At 39.9% G+C, this 20,248-nt stretch overlaps 1 protein-coding gene across 2 annotated transcripts in view; it reads right to left on the reverse strand.

The window, feature by feature from the left end:
- The window catches only part of FBXO42 (F-box protein 42), a 100,823-nt gene that overhangs the window by 10,664 nt on the left and 69,911 nt on the right, over positions 1 to 20,248 (reverse strand). For both annotated transcript variants that reach the window (XM_059914486.1, XM_059914494.1), the window contains one exon: positions 18,663 to 18,797. In XM_059914486.1, coding sequence (XP_059770469.1) covers positions 18,663 to 18,797 — 135 coding nt within the window. The remainder of the gene's footprint in view (positions 1 to 18,662; positions 18,798 to 20,248) is intronic.

Below are 20,248 nucleotides of genomic sequence, written 5' to 3' on the forward strand. Positions count from 1 at the left end.
CTTGTTACTTGAAGAAATCAATATTGTAAAGCCTTTGCCAAGAGCCCCTAATTTTATCATTTTTAAAATTTACATATTTCCTATTTTGAAGTTGTTTAAAGCAAAGGGTCTTCAATTCCCCTCCCAATTATCTTAATGCAAGGTCCACAAATGAAATAATGAAATGAATTAAATTTATGGTGAGATCAGAGACTGCAGAGGTCAATGAATTTTGGCAATTTCTATATCTTAAAGAATAAACAGTCTATTTATCCAAGTTCTGGAAAGCAAACAATATCTTTACCAGAATTCTTAGAAAAACAAGAAAACTCATTTTCAAATTACATACCTTTATTTGCTGTTTTAAAGTTCCAAGAAAAGCAAGCTATTTAAAGAGTAGTATTTACAAACTTTATTAAAAAACAAACAAACAAACACAAACAAACAAAATGACCACACATTATTGGGCAAGGAAAGTAACTTTTATATGGACTATCCCTAGATAAAATATCAGGTCCTAAACTTTGAAGAACTGCACCTATGTGCAAGCAATTCCTTCCATACAGTAGCTAGAATGATATCACATAGCTGTTTAACACACCCACCTATGACATTAGAGAGGGAATGAGTCACTGGAAATCTTGTACAGTATAGGGCAGGCTGACAACAGAAGACCTTCCACAGTTAAAAGGCCCATCATCATCATGGTGATAAATGATGAAATAAATACCTTTCCCTCAAGAAAACTTATAGGGTTTCCCTGGTGGCGCAGTGGTTGAGAATCTGCCTGCCAATGCAGGGGACACGGGTTCGAGCCCTGGTCTGGGAAGATCCCACATGCCGCGGAGCAACTAGGCCCGTGAGCCACAATTACTGAGCCTGCGCGTCTGGAGCCTGTGCTCCACAACAAGAGAGGCCACGATAGTGAGAGGCCAGCGCACCACGATGAAGAGTGGCCCCCACTCGCCGCAACAAGAGAAAGCCCTCGCACAGAAACGAAGACCCAATGCAGCCATAAATAAATAAATAAATAAATAAATAAATAAATAAATAAATAAATAAATAAATAAATAAATAAAATGTGGGTTTTTAAAAAAAAAAAAAAAAGAAAAGAAAAGAAAACTTATAAATGAAGATTTTCTACTCATTAGGACCTTTCTCAGCCTGCCTTCAAAATATGAGGTCACTGGGGCTCTAGACAGTCTAAATATCATTGTATCACAGAAGTGGAGTTAGAAAGAGTGTCACTCCCAAGTCGGTTCCCATCAAGCACCACAGGACCAAATATGCCCACGTCAAACTTGGACAGACATGTTACTTAAGCCCGTTCCTCCCAGAGCTGATGGTTATCCTCACAGGCTTCTTTCCCCAAACACCAAAGGCCTCTAATCACACAGCAGATATGATCGATGGAGCAAGTTTCAAAACAAGACACAAGCCAAAAAGGCATCTGTGGGAAACTGGATAATCAGATAGGCACCCTATACACAGAACTAACATTCCCTAAAATCGCTAACTGGCTCACATGTTTCCCAAGATTCCTATGAAATCAGAAGAAATTTTCACATATGAAAGACAGTGGTAGAATTACAAGGCATTCTTGTTTACTTTTGCAAAGACGATGGTAAAACAGTGAAGCGATGCCAAATTCTGGTTTGCTTTCTATGCCACTTTCCCACAACTGTAGTGTCTACTCACGTAGACCCTAGCACTAGAAGAGAAGCGTGATTGTTTGATACAAGATAAAACAAGCACCCATTCTAATTGGGGGTGCCTGTATTTTATGCATGACTAAAAAGTTACTTTTACTTCTCCATACTGTGAGCATTATTTATTAATATTATTGGTTTACTATTCAGATGTCATAGTTACCATTCCCCTAGAGCTGTAGTTCTCAAACTTCAGTTGTATCAGAAGTAGCTGAAGGACTTGTTACAACACAGATTGCTGGGACCCATTTCTGAGTTTCCTATTTAGTAGGTATGGGGTAGGGTCCATGAAGTTGCATTTCTAACAAGTTCCCAGGTGATGCTGATGTTTGGGGACTAGACTTTGAGAACCATGTTGCAGAGAGTTAAATAATCCTTGGGTGAACCTGTTAGAAAATGCTCGAAGATGACATTAAAAGGGCATGTGGTCAGCCTTTTGACTTTTTCCCCAGTTTATATGATTTTCCTTAACATTGAATCTATCCAGACTTTTTCTGTGCATACACTCTGTTTATGACTATATGAACATGAGTCCAAAGTGGGTTTTCCCTGCCAAGTGCTCTGATTAAAGGGGTGCTGAAAGGAACTACCTTAACATTTTCAACACACAAATATTTCCTTGGTCATCCTCATCTACATGTTACTGAACCTACACTCTGCAAAATAAATAAATGGAAAAAAATTGTTCCACCTACTGCTTTCAGACAAGTCACTTTAAGACTTATTTACAGGGGGCTTCCCTGGTGGCGCAGTGGCTGAGAATCTGCCTGCCGACACAGGGGACACGGGTTCGAGCCCTGGTCTGGGAAGATCCCACATGCCGCGGAGCGACTGGGCCCGTGAGCCACAACTACTGAGCCTGCGCGTCTGGAGCCTGTGCTCCGCAACAAGAGAGGCCACGATAGTGAGACGCCCGCGCACCGTGATGAAGAGTGGCCCCCGCTTGCCACAACTGGAGAAAGCCCTCGCACAGAAACGAAGACCCAACACAGCCAAAAATAAATAAATAAATAAATAATTTAAAAAAAAAAAAAAAACACCTTATTTACAGCAACACAAGTGACTTGCTAATAGTTCTCCATGACTCTGAAAATAGAAAGATCTAATACTAGGAATTAGGTACCTATAAGAGGTAAAGTTTGAAAACAAGAAAACTATGAGCATGAAAAATTTTACCATGGGAGACTCACTAGCATGCCAATTAATCCAGAAGAAAAGCACTGGACAAAAAAATCTCCACTTCGCTCATGGAATTACAGAATGCTTTGGTGTGTGATTTGCTTTTTTAAAAAGGGGGTCTAAATTGCTTCTTAACTGGAAGTCAAAAACTTTTCCCTGGATGCTTTCAAATAATTTTATTTTGTAGTAATGATGCCAAAGGGGACATTAAAGAATGAATAATGGGACTGAGGTTTCAGGTCATACTCTCCATCTCATATGAACAACTCTTCACACGCACTCACTTTCTCAGGGTAGGTCCAATGAAAAGCATTCACTCGCAGCTCCAAATGAGGTACACTTGTCCATCCCACACAAAACTGGCCTTTTTTTTTTTTTTTTGAAATAGGAACACACTGTCCTTTATTTGTGTTCCTCAGAATACTGTACAAAAGTGGGTACTTTTCTGTGGTAGTGAGGAGCCTGAGTTGGTGTGGTGGGGGGGGGAGGGAGTAGGGGGAGATGAATTTTGCTGATAGGACCCAAGCCGGGTCTTGGGAAGTGGACCAAGCCCTTGGTGTGACAGAGCTGTCATTATGGTAGTGTGTGAAGTGACTGACCTTGATAGCAAGAGTCGGAGGTCAAAAAGAATAATTTGGAGAGGTATTTCCCAGAACACCACATTAGCATCTGAAATCAGAAAACCTACAGGGCACAAGAAGATAGGCTGGCACTTATAACTTAGGAAGGAAGAGACCCTTTAAAGAAAAGCTACTGGAGTTATAATTTAACTGCTTACATCTCTAAACTGGTTTGATTTTATAGGTAATACTTTGTATTCAGAACAAGAAAAGCATGTTTCATGATTTGAGGAAGGGGGAGACAAAAGGAAAACTGAGAAAAACACAATTCATGAGTATAAAGTCTGTCTTGGGCACTGTAAACACCTTGAAGACTAATAACTATCCAGAACGGTCTCCAAAGTATGCAGCCAGGACCACAGAGGTTCTATCTGGAACAGATATCACTTTCTCTTCAGCTAATGAAAATGTTTCCAATTTAACTTCAATGTGGCCAATAATAATTATGTTGAGTCTCCTCAATTATTTACATGCCCAGGGAAGATATAAAACTATAATGCCTATTTTAAAGAACAAAGGTAGGAGATAAATATAAAGTTATTCTTTGGCAAAGTCACTACAGAACCCCTAAACTCCTGCTTTCCAAGACTTGATTCTAGCCAGCTGTGCTCTTTAATTCTAAAATAGGGACTTAGGTTAGTCACCAAGGACATGGTACTGGATGCAAAAGAACTAAGTTCTTCTAGACATGGCTTTCTTCAGGACCAGCACATTCCTTCCCATGCTGGGCTAAAGACCCTCCTAGGGGAGGGAGGGGTGAATGGAGAGGGACATCCTTTATCTAACCTCAATCTGAGCATTTAGTACACTGCTGAAACTATCCATTTAGAATCTCCCAATAAGATTATATTATTATATTATCCTAGAGAATAGGAACTATTTCTCATGAAAATGTTTGCAGAACTGAACCCATCCAAGGAAGCTGAATGGTTATGGACCCCTTGTGGGCTGGGATGAGACCGGGCTCCAGTTAATCACAACCTACCCTGGAGGTATCAGTGTGCCTTTCAGCAGGGGAAAGGCCAAACACTTCTTTAGGTGTTCCCCTCACAGTCCAATTTTTTTTTTTTTCCTTTTTCTATTTTTTTCCTCAGTTGCAACATGGTCAGAAAGTTACTGGTTGATATCAAAACAACTCACTAATATTAGACAAAGCTTGTCTGGATCTCAGGCTTCAGGGCACACATTTTCATTATTACAATTATACCCATATCTTTAAAAACATCACTCCCTGGGTCATTTACAGAACATCCAAAACAAGAGGAACTTTTGTAATGGGCATGAGAAACTTTTAGATCCTGTATAACTATATAGGCCATAGGCATGAACAAAAAGAAATTCCCCTTTGGCACTGTTTTCACTTCTAAACAAACCCACATGAAAGACCACTTGATAAATAGGGCAGCACTTATCAGTTAAAAACTAACAACATGAAAACCAGTAACAGTTCCTTGTTACCATTTTAAGTAGTCTTTTGATTCAATTTCTGGGGAAGGAGATGAGGTCCAGAGTCTGAGTTTAATCTGGTTATTTGTTAATTGCAGTTCTCAGGGTGGGAGGGCCCCCCACCCCCACCCCGGGGTGCCCTTTTAAGTGGCTCTGTTTAGAAGTGAAAACAATGTTGCTAGTCATAAAGTTTCTGGCCTGGTAACAAAACAGGAAAATCCTAGTCAGGCAGGAGAGAACTAAACTGAAATATGGTATAACCTTATTTATTCTCTTCCTTAGAGGACTAAAGTTTACCCAGATTTGTGCTATGCAAATTTCCCCACTCTTCTCTCCACCAGGAGAGAATGTGTACCCACCTTAGATAAGCATGTATTCTGGAAAAATTCCAGGATCTGAACTTTATAAATAAACAGAAAGGATTCCTTCCTTTCCTAGGGGAACCCACTGGCTCTGCTCTCATTCACATCTCCCGAGACCACCACAGATCCAGGCTCTTCCAGGATTGCATAGGGCTAGAGGAGACAAGGAGAAATCACCAACTCATAAAGAAGATTAACCAGGAACGGGTCCATGAAGCAGGAAGGAGCTAACTCAACAAAGAATTAAAAGTAGTCACTTAAGTAACATCCTATGCCTTCCTCATAGCGATTAGTGCCATGGTATCTGGGCCCTGGGTGCCTTCCTACTATGAAAACAAAAAAATGGAGATGGAGATTCAAATATGTCAGTTATTTTAAGCAAAATCACATAATCTTAATAAAAACAACTAGTCTTCAAAATAAATTGTAACAAGGAATTCTGTGGCAGTCCAGTGGTTAGGACTTGGCGCTTTCACTGCCAGGGCCCGGGTTAGATCCCTGGCTGGGGAACTAGGATCCCGCAAGCCACACCGCGGGGCCAAAAAGAAAAAAAAGGTAAATTGTGAACAGAATCCTATTTCATTAGTTTACTACTTTTCTCCTCATAAATCATATTTCCTTTAAAAACCTATCCATCCATATAAGTCCTGGCTCTATATACATTTTATAACTTATTTAAACACCTCCATCTACTTTCTTGCACCACCAGTTATTTTCTTCTTAGTTCCTTATATTTTCTTCGTATTGATTTGTTTATTGTCTTATAGATCTTGCTGCTTGTTCACATCTATATCTGCAGTACTTAGAACAGCACTGGGCATAAATACTCAATAAATAAAGGCATGAAAATGAACAAACAAAGGAATGAATGCACTTTTCAAGCTTTGGGAACTTGAGGATAACTTATGACTATTCTCTAAACTCCTTAGCTAGGACTTCAGTATATGTATAAAGATGTATTGTATATAATCTGAACAAAAACTATGAAATGTAGGTATTACCGTGTCTACCTTATAGGTGAGGCAAATGAAATGTTAAACAACCTGTCTAAGGTCATCCAGTTACTAAGCAACCTTAGCCTGAAGAGATCAGATGCAAACCTGTGTGTGCTCGGCACAAAAACCATGCTCTTAATGGTACTACCACCAACTAGCCTTCCTCCCATCACTTTAGGTCATGAGGCCCTAATAATGAGTGTACCTTTAATTACTAGCTGAGTGGTCTTTTCTCTTCAAACCTCTAAAATACTTAGTTATATTATCATATCCTCCTACTTAGAGCAAGACTAAGTGAGGAGAGAACTCTCTGGGTGCTTAGTGTGTCCAGAATATTCTTTTATTTATTTATTTATTTTTGGCTGCATTGGGTCTTTGTTGCTGCGCGCGGGCTTTCTCTAGTTGAGGCGGGCGGGGGCTACTCTTCGTTGTGGTGCGCAGGCTTCTCATTGCGGTGGCTTCTCTTGTTGCGGAGCACGGGCTCCAGGCGCATGGGCTTCAGTAGTTGTGGTGCACGGGCTCAGTAGTTGTGGCTCGTGGGCTCTAGAGCTCAGGTTCAGTTGTTGTGGCACTCAGGCTTAGTTGCTCCGTGGCATGTGGGATCCTCCCGGACCAGGGCTCGAACCCGTGTCCCCTGCATTGGCAAGCGGGTTCTTAACCACTGCGCCACCAGGGAAGCCCCCTAGAATATTCTTTAAAGTTGACAAGTAGGTCTTAAGTAAGAAATGAGTGCATATGTCCACAAACAAATTTATGTAAGAATGTTGACTGCAGCTATATTCAAAGTGGAAATAACCCAAGTATCCATCAACAGGAGAATGGGTTAAAAAAAAAGTGGTATATTCATGTTATGGAATACTCACAGCAATGAAGAGGAATAAACCACTGATAGATGCAACCACATGGATGAATCTTAAAAAAAAACCAAGATGAATCTCAAAAAAATCTCTTGGAAGTCAGAACAGTGGTTACCTCTGTGGGGAGTGGTACTGACAGGAAAGGGGCACAAGGGATCTTTCTGAAGTGATAGCAGTATTTTGTATCTTGATCTAGGTGATCATCACATGGCTGTATACATATGTAAAAAAGTCTTTGAGTTATACACTTAAGATTTGTTCATTTTCCTATATGTAAACTGTCTTAATAAATTTATTGTTAAGAAAGAAAAAATGGCTAATGCCAAAGCTAATGTTAAAGCATGTTACACTGTTGTCACATGGCATCACCCACTACTCTCACCAGTAAACAGAAATACCAGCAATCCATCGTCAGAATTAAAATTCATTATGTGAGGTCTTTAAGAACACATCCCTCATTTAATATCTAACCACTCTATAACTCATATATACATATAAATCAAAGAGCAACAAACATTTCAAGACTGGGCAATGGGATTTCAGAAAGCTTACTAAAATGGGAAGAGAAAGCAAGAAAGGAACAGAGTGTAAAAGCCAACAAACCACATATAAAATCCATAGCCCATAATCACTTTCAAGAGAACTATGGAAAAGAGAAAATAATCAGGGGTACTACTTGTTTGATAAGTAGAGTCAATTAAAGTATAGTTCAAGTGTTCATCTCCCCAAGAAGAGATGAGAGGTAGCTTCTGAGCTTTGAAAGGATAAAGTAGTTTTCCAGAATTCAGGCTGATATTTTTAAGTTAATAAATGACCAAACACAACTCTCACCCACCTGGGAAGAGCACCCTGTAGATTCTTTACAAAATCTCCTCAAGGTTAAGAGAGTTGGAAAACTTGAGAAACTGGCCTGATCCTGGACTGTAAACAGCCAAACAATGTGCACTGGGCACGAGTTGGTACAATGTACTGCTGAGCGTACTAGAAACCAACAGGGTCATTCATGGGGAAGGAGAAGTTAGAAATAACACAAGGACAATACCTTTTGTGTTCCCCCATACAGGACTAGCTTTCTAAAATTTCATTCAGGACACAACATTAATAAATCATACAAAATGAAGTTTATTGTGGTCATAAAACATGACGTGCTCTTGCCCGGGGTGGGGTGTGGGGTAGGGAATTATGTGGATACCTGACAATAAACAGAAACACTAGATGGTCTGAGAGTTTTACTGCACAAGGAATCCAAGAGCAACCAAAAATTGCTTGTCAAGATAGTAGGCAGACATGAACACACGTGTAGATATGAAAGCTCAGAATTCTAAGGAAAGTCACTGCTTATTCTCAATGACACTCTGAACTTCTATCTAAAGTAAGAAAAAAAAATTAGAAGGTTTTAAGAAAGGACAGGAAAGGCTCATGAGTTGGACCAAATGAATAAAGTTAAAGGATATAGAATTTCCAACATGGAAGAGATAAACTAAGGACAGATTTTAACACATTTTGGTAATCAATACATCTGGTAATCAAGAAAAGATCTGTAAGTAAGAACGAATTGGGACTTCTCCTTCACAAAGAAAATGTTAAAACACTGAGATCAATGATTTGTTTTTAAGACAGAGAAGAGAAGCTTGAAGTGTATTTGAAAGGCATGCGACAGTGTCCTCTTGCTACACAGTCTAATATTTACCAGTTGATAAGCATCCATTTCTCCCCCTTCTCCATAGACAGGTATTCTCAGAACACATTTACATATAGTGGTGATTTTTTAAAAAAAATGTATGAAGTGTTTAGATGCAAAACAACGTTAAAAAGCAGAATCTAATGCCTATAAGTACACTAATACATTTTATTCTAAAAAAATTCCACATCCAGATATTTCAATGTCAGCATTGACATTTGGGACCTAAGGCAAGGGAAGGACTGGGTGATCTTCTCCAGGACAGATTTTTCTGTCAGCTGTTTTGGTTATACCTGGTGCCAGGTATCAGTCCCACACTCCCTTCTTTCCGGGCGATATTACCACAGGCTCAGGAAAGGGCAGTAGAAAACCTAAGAGTAAGCTTTTCCACTAGACACAGAACAGAAAGCTTCATCAATGGATCCAAGAACCCTATGAGTATCATTTTTAAGGTATCATTTACACAGACGAGAAACAGTGACACTCTGGGCAGTTATTTCTGGATAGTTCCAGCACTTTTCAGCTTCTGAGGATATTCTGGCCTTCCTATAAACATCTGATATGACCAATACTCTTTCTTTTTCCTGCCCCTGACTCCAAAAGTAGACTTTCTGCAGGATTACTCAGTGATTTTGTAAGATGTGATTTTTCTCTTCGGGAATGGTCCTAAGGAAACAAAATTATTTCCAACAGAGCTTCTGACTCTGGATAGCTGGAAGGATCTTGATTGGGTTAAGTCATAATAAAAGAGAGATTCTGTCTTCAGCATCCTCCTGCTTCCCACCAAAAAATTTAAAAAGGCAAATCATGTTGATATTTTAAAATTCTCTAAGCTGCGAAAAGGTTTCTTTGCTGACATACCCTTTGCTCATCATTCTTTCCTGACTCTGATGATAGACGTAATGGCCAGATAGCTTAGTTATTCCCCCTCAAATTGAATGCCAAGGACCAAGGGGCAACTATAAATAAAGAAAAGAGAATCACAGGAAAATAAACAAACTTTAAAAAAGAATTTTAAAAGGAGGGGAAAAAAAAGAATAATTATTATAGTGGAGAAATCTAATAAACACTATCTCAGCCAGGTGATAAGGTTGACATCAACAGTGATAAATCATGTTGACAGTATGTACCCTTGATGGGATGTGATGAAAAGGGCACTATACCACTATGGTCTTCTTCCCCCAAATCCATAACTCTAGTCTAACCATACGAAAAACATCAGACAAACCACAACTGAATGACAGTCCACAAAATACCCCTAAAACTGTCAAGATCAACAAACAAGGAAGTCTGGGAAACTGTCATAGCCAAGAGGAACCTAAGGAGACATGAAGACTAAATGTAATGTGTCCTGGATGAGATCTTGGAACAGAAAAAGGACATCAGAATAAAAAAATAAGGAAACATGAATAAAGTATGGACTTTAGTTAATAATAATGTATCGATATTGGTTCATTCATTGTCATAAATGTACTATTATGACTAGATGTTAACAACACGGAAAACTGGTTGTGGGAACTCTGTTCTATTCTAAAATTTAAAAGTCCATTTAAAAAGTAAAATTGATCATGTGAAACTAGCAAACTATAGAATAAAATAAAACTACTCACAGCATGTCATAGTAGAAAAAAACACAGACTTTAGAGACAAAATCTTGCGTTTCAATCACTGCTCCGTCACTTATTGGTGTGTGATCTTAGGTAAATTATTAGGTGATTCTCTGAGCTTCAGTTTCCTCACCTGCAAAATGGGGATAATAGTAGTGCCAACCTAGTTGGGTTGGTTTGAAAGTTAGGTAGTATGTATGAAGAGTCTGGGGCAACCAACACCCAAAACCTTTCTCCATAATCATTTCCTCAGAAAGTAGGCTATTCCTAACTAGGGTAACAGGTAGCTAGTTCTATAAAGAAGCAGCTAAGAGAGCATAGAGCGGCCATTCTTAACAACAGTTAGGGAGTCCAGTTTGGCACACACCCACCTAATAGACTGTGACAACAAAGTGAGGTCACAGTTTGCACAATAAGAAAGCAAGAAGATTTCGCAGCGATCCAGGGTTTCCAAATTTAGCTAGGTTTAGAATCAACTGGGACATTTTTTTTTAAAATGCAGATCCACCACTCTATCCCCAATCCCTTGAGAACAGGTGAGTGACTGTTATGAGGCTGAGGAATCTATATTTTTAGTAAGTTTCCCAGGTGATTTGCTGTGTAGTTTTAGGAACAGTGGTCTTATCTTTTCCTCTTTATACAGTGAAGGAAATCGAGGCCCAGAAAATGCAGACGTGATTAACTTCAAAAGCAAGTAGCTCAGAAGTAGCAAGGCCAAGATTAGAACAGGCATCTAGTACGTGTATCTCGGACCTTGATATGTTTTTCTAAAACAAAGGGCCTGAACCACAACCCATCACTTGGAACTCCACGCGTGACTAAAAGGGAAGAAACTGGAAAGGGGAAAAAAAAAATCCTTTAAAAATCCTTTCAAATTCTCTTAAAACCATTCCAAGTAGGCTTCATCCTTACCTCTCATTGAAAATACTCTTTTATTAAATTCAAAGTCAGTTCTCAGTCATTATGTGACTTGACCTCTTAGAAGGATTCTATGAAGGACCTCTTAGAAGGATTCTATAGAATCTTAGAAGAAGATTCTATGGGGAGAATGTGGTAGGAAAATCAACTGTGCTCCAGGACTAGAGTTGACAGGCTAAGCTTTAAATCTTTACCTAACATTTATAGGCTCTCCCAAAATTTATAGACTCTTATAACTTTGGAGAGTTTTAAAACTGAAATTTGTTCCCCTTTTGTAAATGGGTGTGAGCTAATGTTTAATAAGTTTTAAAAATCAGAACAACAGTCCAATATTAAATGTAAAAATTTCTACTTGAAAATTTCTACCTTGATTTAAAGTAACTAAAAAAGGCTGTGACTTATGACATTATATATTAAACAGATGCCAAAATTAGCCTCGGTTTGAATAAAGGGTATTTTAGAAAGAGTGGTTCAAACATTAGTCTTTTGAAGTACCTGTCCTAAGAACTGCTCATTTGCTTTGGGAAGTGAACACAGGCTGAGTCAAACAAAACTGACTAAGAGTGAAGGTGTTACCTTAGTACAATACCGGAAGTCGAAACATTCAACTTCCTAGAACCGCCTGGCAAAGACTACAATGAATATAACTGTACATTCATAATCACCAGCCAGGATTCCCAAGGGCTTCTGTTCTGTTCCATTCTTAATTATTTTATCTGAGTGGTGAAGCAATCAGTAGAGAACTTCCACCAGCATCCGTAACCTGATATTCCTTCTTGTTCCTTTGGATAAAGGGTCAATGTTCCTATCCACAGTCAAGCCCTCCACCTGTATAGTAGATTCTGCCTTTGTCACTATTTGAAGACACTGTCCTAGCAATTAATTCTTCCTCTTGATCCAAATCAATTCCTCCCTCTAGAAGATCATTCCCATCAGCAAATAAACATGCTGCATCTGCCATCTTAAAAAAAAAAAACAACAACTCTCAATTCTACATTCATCTCTACTTAGCACCTCACTTCCCTGCTCTCCTTTATAGTAACACTCCTTTAAAAAAATTAATATATTGTTCATACTTACTATCTTCAACTCCTCTCTTCCCATTCTCTTAAAACCATTCCAAGTAGGCTTCATCCTTACCTCTCATTGAAAATACTCTTTTATTAAATTCAAAGTCAGTTCTCAGTCATTATATGACTTGACCTCTTAGCTGCATATGACATGGTTGACTATTTCCTCTTCTTCTGGAAACACGTGCAAGTACGGTAGCTTCCAAGATGCCACATTCCCCTGGTTTTCTCATACCACCGCCACCCCCCCCCCCACCTTGCTCTTTTTCTAGTGTTTTGCCATTTCCCCCTCCTCCCTGATTTCCAAATGGTGGAGTCTCCCAGACTTAGCCTCTCTATCTTCACTTACTCCCTCGGTAATCTCATCCAGTCTCACGGCTTTAAATCCATCTACATGACTCCCATTTGGCTATCTAGACAAAAATCTCTAGCCTGCATTTCTCCCCTGAACTCCAGACACATACCTTTTTCTACCTGGATGTCCTAATGTGCATTTCAAACTTAACATGCTTCAAACTGAATCTCTCATCTCTCCTGCACTTTGCCAACCCTGGCTACCCACAGTCTTACTCATCTCAGTGAATGGCAACTCTATTCCTTCAAGTGCCCAGGCTAAAAATCTTTACAGCCATCCTTGACTCCTCTTTCTCTTTCACACTCCATATCCAAACCGTGGGCTCTATCCAATGCATCCAATTTTTATCTTTCTGCTAACCCCCTAGTCCAAATCACCATCATTTCTTGCCTAGACTATTGCTACCATTTCTTAACTGATCTCCTCGCTTCTACACTTGCCATCTGACAGTCTTCTCAGCAACCTAAATCATCAGCCATTTCACTCAAAGAATATGACAAAGTCCACGAAGTCCTTGTAACAGCCAGAAAGCCTTATATGTAGGACACCCTCTCCTCCATTATTTGTCCAACCTCTCCTAGTATAGTCTCCTTTGTTCACTCTGTTCCAGCCACACAAGATTCTCATTATCCCTTGACTGTCCCAAGCACACTCCCACCTCTGAACCCTGGTTATTCTTTGGAATGTTATTATTCTTTGGAATGTTCTTTCCTTAGATATCCACATGGTTCACTTCTTGTACCCATCAGGTCTTTGTTCTGATGTCACCTTCTCCATGAGGTCTACCTCAGTGATCCCCCTAGTTATAATCTCCCCTATTCCTCATCCCCTTTACTATGCTATAGTTTTGCTTCAATAGCATTAATCATATTCTAATATATTATATTAGGTACTTGTCACTTTATTTTATTTTTAAAATCTATTTATTTTTATTTTTATTTACTTTTGGCTGCGTTGGGTCTTTGTTGCTGCACGCGGGCTTCCTCTAGTTTCGGCAAGCGGGGGCTACTCTCCTTTGTGGTGCAAGGGCTTCTCGTTGCAGTGGCTTCTCTTGTTGTGGAGCACGGGCTCTAGGCGTGCGGGCTTCAGTAGTTGGGGCACACGGGCTCCAGTAGTTGTGGCACACGGGCTCAGTAGTTGTGGCGCACGGGCTTAGCTGCTCTGCGGCATGTGGGATCCTCCTGGACCAGGGCACGAACCCATGTCCCCTGCATTGGCAGGCGGATTCTTAACCACTGCGCCACCAGGGAAGCCCTGTACTTGTCATTTTAAATATGTCTTCCCTCATTTGAATTTAATCTCCAGTAGGATTTTTTGTCTGTTTTATTCAGTCATGTATCCCCAGCATCTAAAACAATACCAGGCACAGAGTAGGCAATCCATAAATATTTGCTGAATGAACAAATGAAGGATGAGACAAGAATTAACTAAGCAAAAGGACTGTACTGTCATTTAAGGGAAGTCAAGCCCTCTATTTTAAATGCCAAACTCCCCATAACAACTAATTACTTGATACCACCACTTAAATGTTTAAAGAGGTTAAAAAAAAAAAAAGAAACCTCTTCCAAATGTTTCTTCTCCATTTCAGCAAATGGCCCCACTACCTACCTAAGTGAACAAACCTGAAACATAAGTTAGCCTTGACTGACCCTCTCACCCTCCCATATCCAATCCATCAAGAAGTCCCATCATTTTCAACACAAAAATTCAGCTCAAATGCATTCACTTCTCTTTATCTCCACTGTTAGGACTCTAGTCCAAGCCATCACAGTCTCTCACCTGTACTATTCTGATAGCTTCCTACCTGTTCTCTCTGCTTTATTTTCTTGCCTTCTTTAATCCATTTCCTAAATAGCAGCAAAAGTGTTCCTTAAAATGTAAATAGGATCATAATATTCCTTTGCTTAAAATCTCAAAATCTCACAGACTGTGGTCTGTGAATGATTTGGCTCCCGTCTATACCTCAACTCCATCTGTGCCACTCTACCCCTTGCTCATTATGCTACATCCACAAAGCTCTGTTTTCAGTTCCTCCAATATGTCCTCTTCTTTGTATATGCCATTATCACTTCCTTCCACTCTGCATCTTTCATGTCTCAGCAAAAAAGGTCGTCTTCTGTTTAAAGTAGCTCTCCCCCTCTTATTCTGTATCTCATTCCTCACTTCCTTCATAACTGTTTTTTTTTCTTCCCCATTACAGTGTAAGCTCCATGAGGGTAGGGGTCACCTACCCTCATGTAAAAGGGAGGAGGCGGTAACTCACATAACTCCAAAATGTCGGAGAAGTACTGTAGGTCTCTCTCAACTGTAAGAGCTGTCATTCCAGCACTCATCACCACCATACTCCCTCCAGATGTTCCCTCCTTCTATCATTTCAAAAGGAATGCAAGACAAGGTTTCATTGGCAAATCACATTAATTCCAACTGCTATGGACTGAATTCTGTCCTCCCAAAATTCATATGTTGAAGTCCTAATCTCAGTGTGATGGCATATGGAGACGGGAGCTTTGGGAGATAATTAGGCTTAGATACTCTTATAAAAAGAGGAAGAGGGCTTCCCTGGTGGCGCAGTGGTTGAGAATCTGCCTGCCAATGCAGGGGACACGGGTTTGAGCCCTGGTCTGGGAAGATCCCACATGCCGCGGAGCAGCTGGGCCCGTGAGCCACAATTACTGAGCCTGTGCGTCTGGAGCCTGTGCTCCGCAGCAAGAGAGGCCGCGATAGTGAGAGGCCCGCGCACCGCGATGAAGAGTGGCCCCCGCTTGCCACAACTGAAGAAAGCCCTCGCATAGAAACTAAGACCCAACACAGCCATAAATAAATAAATAAATAAAAAGAAAAAGAAAAAGAAAAGAATTAAAATTTAAAAAAAAAAAAGAGGAAGAGATACCAGAACTCACTCTCTGCCGTGTAAGGACACAGCAAGCTCACTAGCTCTCTGAAAGCCAGGAATAGAGCCTTCACCAGCACCCTGATCTCAGACTCCTAGCCTCCAGAATTGTGAGAAATACGTTTCTGTTGTTAAAGCCCCCCAGACTTTGGTATTTTGTTATGGCAGCCTGTGCTAAGACACCAACCAAAATGAGATGCTCCAGTCTCATCTGCAATAAAACCAAATACACATGTAAAAAGATACCTGATACAGTAGCATTCTTTATCAAGATTCTGCTCCTAACCCAAACTGTTCCACTGTTTTTTGATGCTCTTTTCCAAAGAGCTACACTTTTGAAGACTGACCACTGTTGAAACTATCACCCTAGATACCCATCACTTGCAAACACTCAAATGCTAGAAGACGTCACATCTGGTACCAAAGGGTGGGGGTAGCACCCTCCCCTCAGCTACCATCTAACTTACCCACCACCATGCACTAAAATGGGTGAGTCAGGCACACCAAGACATACCAACAACTGTGTTTTATTCAGAAAGACTCACTGATGTTTCAGTTAGGAAGTAATTTTGGTTGCGACTCATGACAGCATATAGAAACATTTCCCCAGGCAATCTTCCCATGGGATTTCTGCCTAAATGAGAATCTCATAGGACTCTTTATTAAATTACTGTGTTGTTTTTTTTTTTTTAAAGTAGACTTTCAAGAAGCTCAGTTTCCCCCCCTCTAAAACTAGGCTCTAATTGTAGATTAGAGTGAAGCAGAAACTAGATTCTTTGAGACATTTTGTTAGAAAATTACTTTTAAACATTCAGGAGCTAATATGTTTTATAAAAGGGAACAGTCTAACTTTTTTTTTTTTTTAATGGCGATTTTTTTCTTTACCGAGAAACTTAAGACTTGGGTAACACTGTATGTTTTAAAAATCAGATCCCGGGGACTTCCCTGGTGGTGCAGTGGTTAAGAATCCATCTTGCAGCGCAGGGGACGCTGTTTCGATCCCTGGTTGGGGAACTAAGATCCCACATGCCGCAGGCCTACTAAGCCCGTGCCGCAACTAGAGAGACCGTGCACTCTGGAGCCTGCGTCCCACAACTAGAGAGAAGCCTGCACGCCACAACTAGAGAGAAGCCTGTGCGCCACAACGAAGATACTGCACCACAATGAGAAGATCCCACGTGCTGCAACTAAGACCCGACCCAGCTAAAAAAAAAAATAATAATAATAATAATAAAAAAAATTCAGATCCGTTGTAGAATCTGAATTACAAAAAGTCAGTTACTTCTCTGATACTTCTACCTTGGGGATTTCAAAGCATTGCCTTTAAACTTAGTAGTTAACAACAACAAAACATCCCATGTCTATCTTATAGGGAGAAATAAGGAAAAATAAGCAAAGTAGATGCCAACAGGCTATGAAGGTCCAGAGCTCCACGTCTACAAGAAAGAGCAACACCCATGCCAAATTATCAAAGGCATAAAGCTTGGTTACAAAACAGAGGAAGGCAGTATTTGTATTTTGTGACTGGAACATCAAAGCTACTCTGAAATGGGGCCTGGACAACAAGTGCAATGGCAGTAGGATGTTTAAGCCAAAAAGACCCTCTGCATTTTAGAATCTGTGATTCTAAATTTTAACCAATGTTGCATTAAGTACAATAAAGGACAAAGTGCTAGAAAAGGAAATGCTCCGAAGTACAAAATTCTGAAGGCTCTAAAATACTACTAATCTTCAAAAAATTTTAATGATTAACATCTCTTTATCTTTCCAATAATTTAAAAGAATTTCATCTGTACAAAACCCAGCCCCACTTGTGACTATCCACTGTCAGTATGCTCCTCCCTCCTATATTTGCCTATTGCACAGGAAAGAAACAGGAACTTACAGCTTTGGGGAAGCAAAATGTAGCTTCTTCTCATGAAATGATTTTAAGCCCCTGGCCTAGACATTCACAGTAGTCATTACAGAAATAAATGAAACATAAACCAGCTTTCCCGACCCATTTAAAAACAGAATCTTCTGCTCCTCCTCCATATTTCTCCCAGAAAGATATGGTAACTTGTTCATAGTTACATGGAGAACTGGTGATTTTGCCAGGAAATGAAACTCATGTCTCCTCACTCTTAGTCCAGTGACCTTTCTAATACACCATGTTGTCTTCCGTTTAGTAATCAAAGTAAATCAAGACCTAAATAAGTATGGAATCTGCCCAAGGGATACCCAAGCCTCCTTAGTCCTAGAGTGAATTCCAACCTTGAAAAGCCAATGAAGAATGTTTGGGAAGAGCTTGCCAACAAATCTAGCAGAATACTTTATACTCAGTGGACTCTATTTCTCCATCACACCAGCCCCTCCAATCTTATAACTGTGCCTTTTCAAACTGTCCCGCCTCGTGAGTGCAAAAACAATTTGTGTGTGTGTGTGTGTTTCTTCCCCAAGAAAGTTTAGGTCAAAAGAGAAAATAATCTAGTTTCTTTCTGCCAGAATTTTGGCATAGTGGGACTGTGCAGGAATGTACCTACTGTGGAATCTTCCCACACTCCTGAGTTGTTAAAAGTAACCAGCAGAGGCATGTTCCATACACACCCCAAATACCTGAGCTGGCAACAACAAGATATTCAGAGATCTTAGCCCTGGGACAATAGCTTCTGTCAGTCAACTACAGTTCTCACGACTGTGCTTCTGCTCTTACTTCAACTTCATACCAAAGAACATATCACACCTGTACAAGTACTTCAGAAAACCACACAAATGAATTCACACAGTAGTACAGCAATTTTGGCAGGGTACCAATACTAATGATAAGGTATAATTTAAAAAAAATGCAAAGACCTTACACAAGCGTATTACTCTTAGCATTTACAAGCAGATTTGACAAAGGATCTGGGGCCCCAGTAATCTGTTCTTGAGACCAACACCTAAAAGATCAGGTAGAGTTTCCACACAAAGGGAGTTACCTGATAAGGAAGCAAAGATCAGCATTTTCTCTCTTACCTGAAGCCAAAGGTCGGATCCACTCTTTGCTATTTAGGTCAAGTCTCCAGAGGTCATTGAAGGCAGCATTGCAGCTGCTCTGGGTACAGCCTCCAAACACATACATAGACTGATTAGCATCATAATAGCACGCACCTAGAAAGAAAACAATAAATGAATAACTGATGTCTAATTCTGAAGCCACTCTAAACCTTAACTATAGCCCATATCTTTCAAAGATCAATTATTTCACACATTCCGCAGTTGTTCCCAGGTATCAACCTTTCTGTAACCAGCCTCCTGTCTTCAGGTTGATCAATATCACATTAACCTTTAAAATAAGGACCAGAGAAAAGCTACGGAAACGTTATGTTATTTCTGAGCACACTAAGCAAACTGACAATGATATCATTAAATAAGACAGTATAATTCTAGCAAGAGAACACAAGAATTCAGATTAAGGGTGTTCAATGAGTGAAATTTCAGCACAGCTGCATAATTAATCTAAATCTGCACCATTATCATCTAGGGCTAGGCGAAGATAGTCAGCGCTAACAGAAGTACTCTGTCCTCCCATTTCTCTCCACCCGTCCTCCTCTTACTGCTTTTGCTTTCAAATGAAACATGAGGCACAAAACAATAACAAGACTTTATATGAAAGAGAATGACAGAAAACAATTTTAAGAACCTGCTGTATGTATAAATAAATAAAATTTAAAATTTCAAAAGAAAAGAAAACAATTTTAATCAATGCCATAAAGTAACCACACATACAGAGCCAATGTAGCTCGGCGATCTCAGAAGTAGTATGGTCCCCAAACAACTGAGAGAAAAAACATGAAGGTCATTAAGCTCCTAGGTGTGTATCCAAAAGCCACCAAGGCCGACTGGTTGGTGCTGAATAGAAAACCAATGCAGTAAGTAACAGTTAAAAAGCACCAAGGTCTCTAAGAAAAGCCTTTTTAATTAGGTGATTATATACACCTCACCAATGGGCACTATTCCGAAGAAAAGAGTCAATGACTGTGAGAGGGGCTGTTCCCCTAAAACCAGAAAGACCAGAGCCAGAGTCTAGACAAGAGACATGGAAGCTAAGCTCTGCCACCTTGCTTCCCATTGGAACGTTCATTCAGCCTCTGTCCTTTGCAAAAGATGACCATGCTCCTTCCAGTCCTGCATTTACCATCTTGTATTTCAGGAAAAGGGCTGAGCCAAACTTCATTCATTTCATGCATACCACTGGGAAAAACAGACCTCTCAATGTGAAACTAGGCGAAAACAGTTAAGCGTCACATAAAAGAAAGGGGAAAGGGAAAAGAAATTCAGAGATTCAACCCACTAGTGCATGGCTTCAGTGATCATCCAGTTTATCTGTAGGTCTTGTTCAGTTTAGCACACCACTGTTTCTAAGATCGCTTCTGAACTCTGGCACCACTTATTCAAGTTCAGAAAAAGGGAAACACCACTGCTATAATTACCTCTGTGATATATACTAGCTCTGGGAATAACCCTCCTTTTTTATTTTTTCTTAACTCAGCCCACTTGATAGGCCTTTAAGGACTCTCTACACTAGGAAAGCCAAGTCCAAAAATTGGATTTGTTAAGAG

The sequence above is a fragment of the Balaenoptera ricei genome, chromosome 1 (assembly GCF_028023285.1).
Source record: "Balaenoptera ricei isolate mBalRic1 chromosome 1, mBalRic1.hap2, whole genome shotgun sequence".
In the NCBI taxonomy this organism is placed as follows: Eukaryota; Metazoa; Chordata; class Mammalia; order Artiodactyla; family Balaenopteridae; genus Balaenoptera; species Balaenoptera ricei.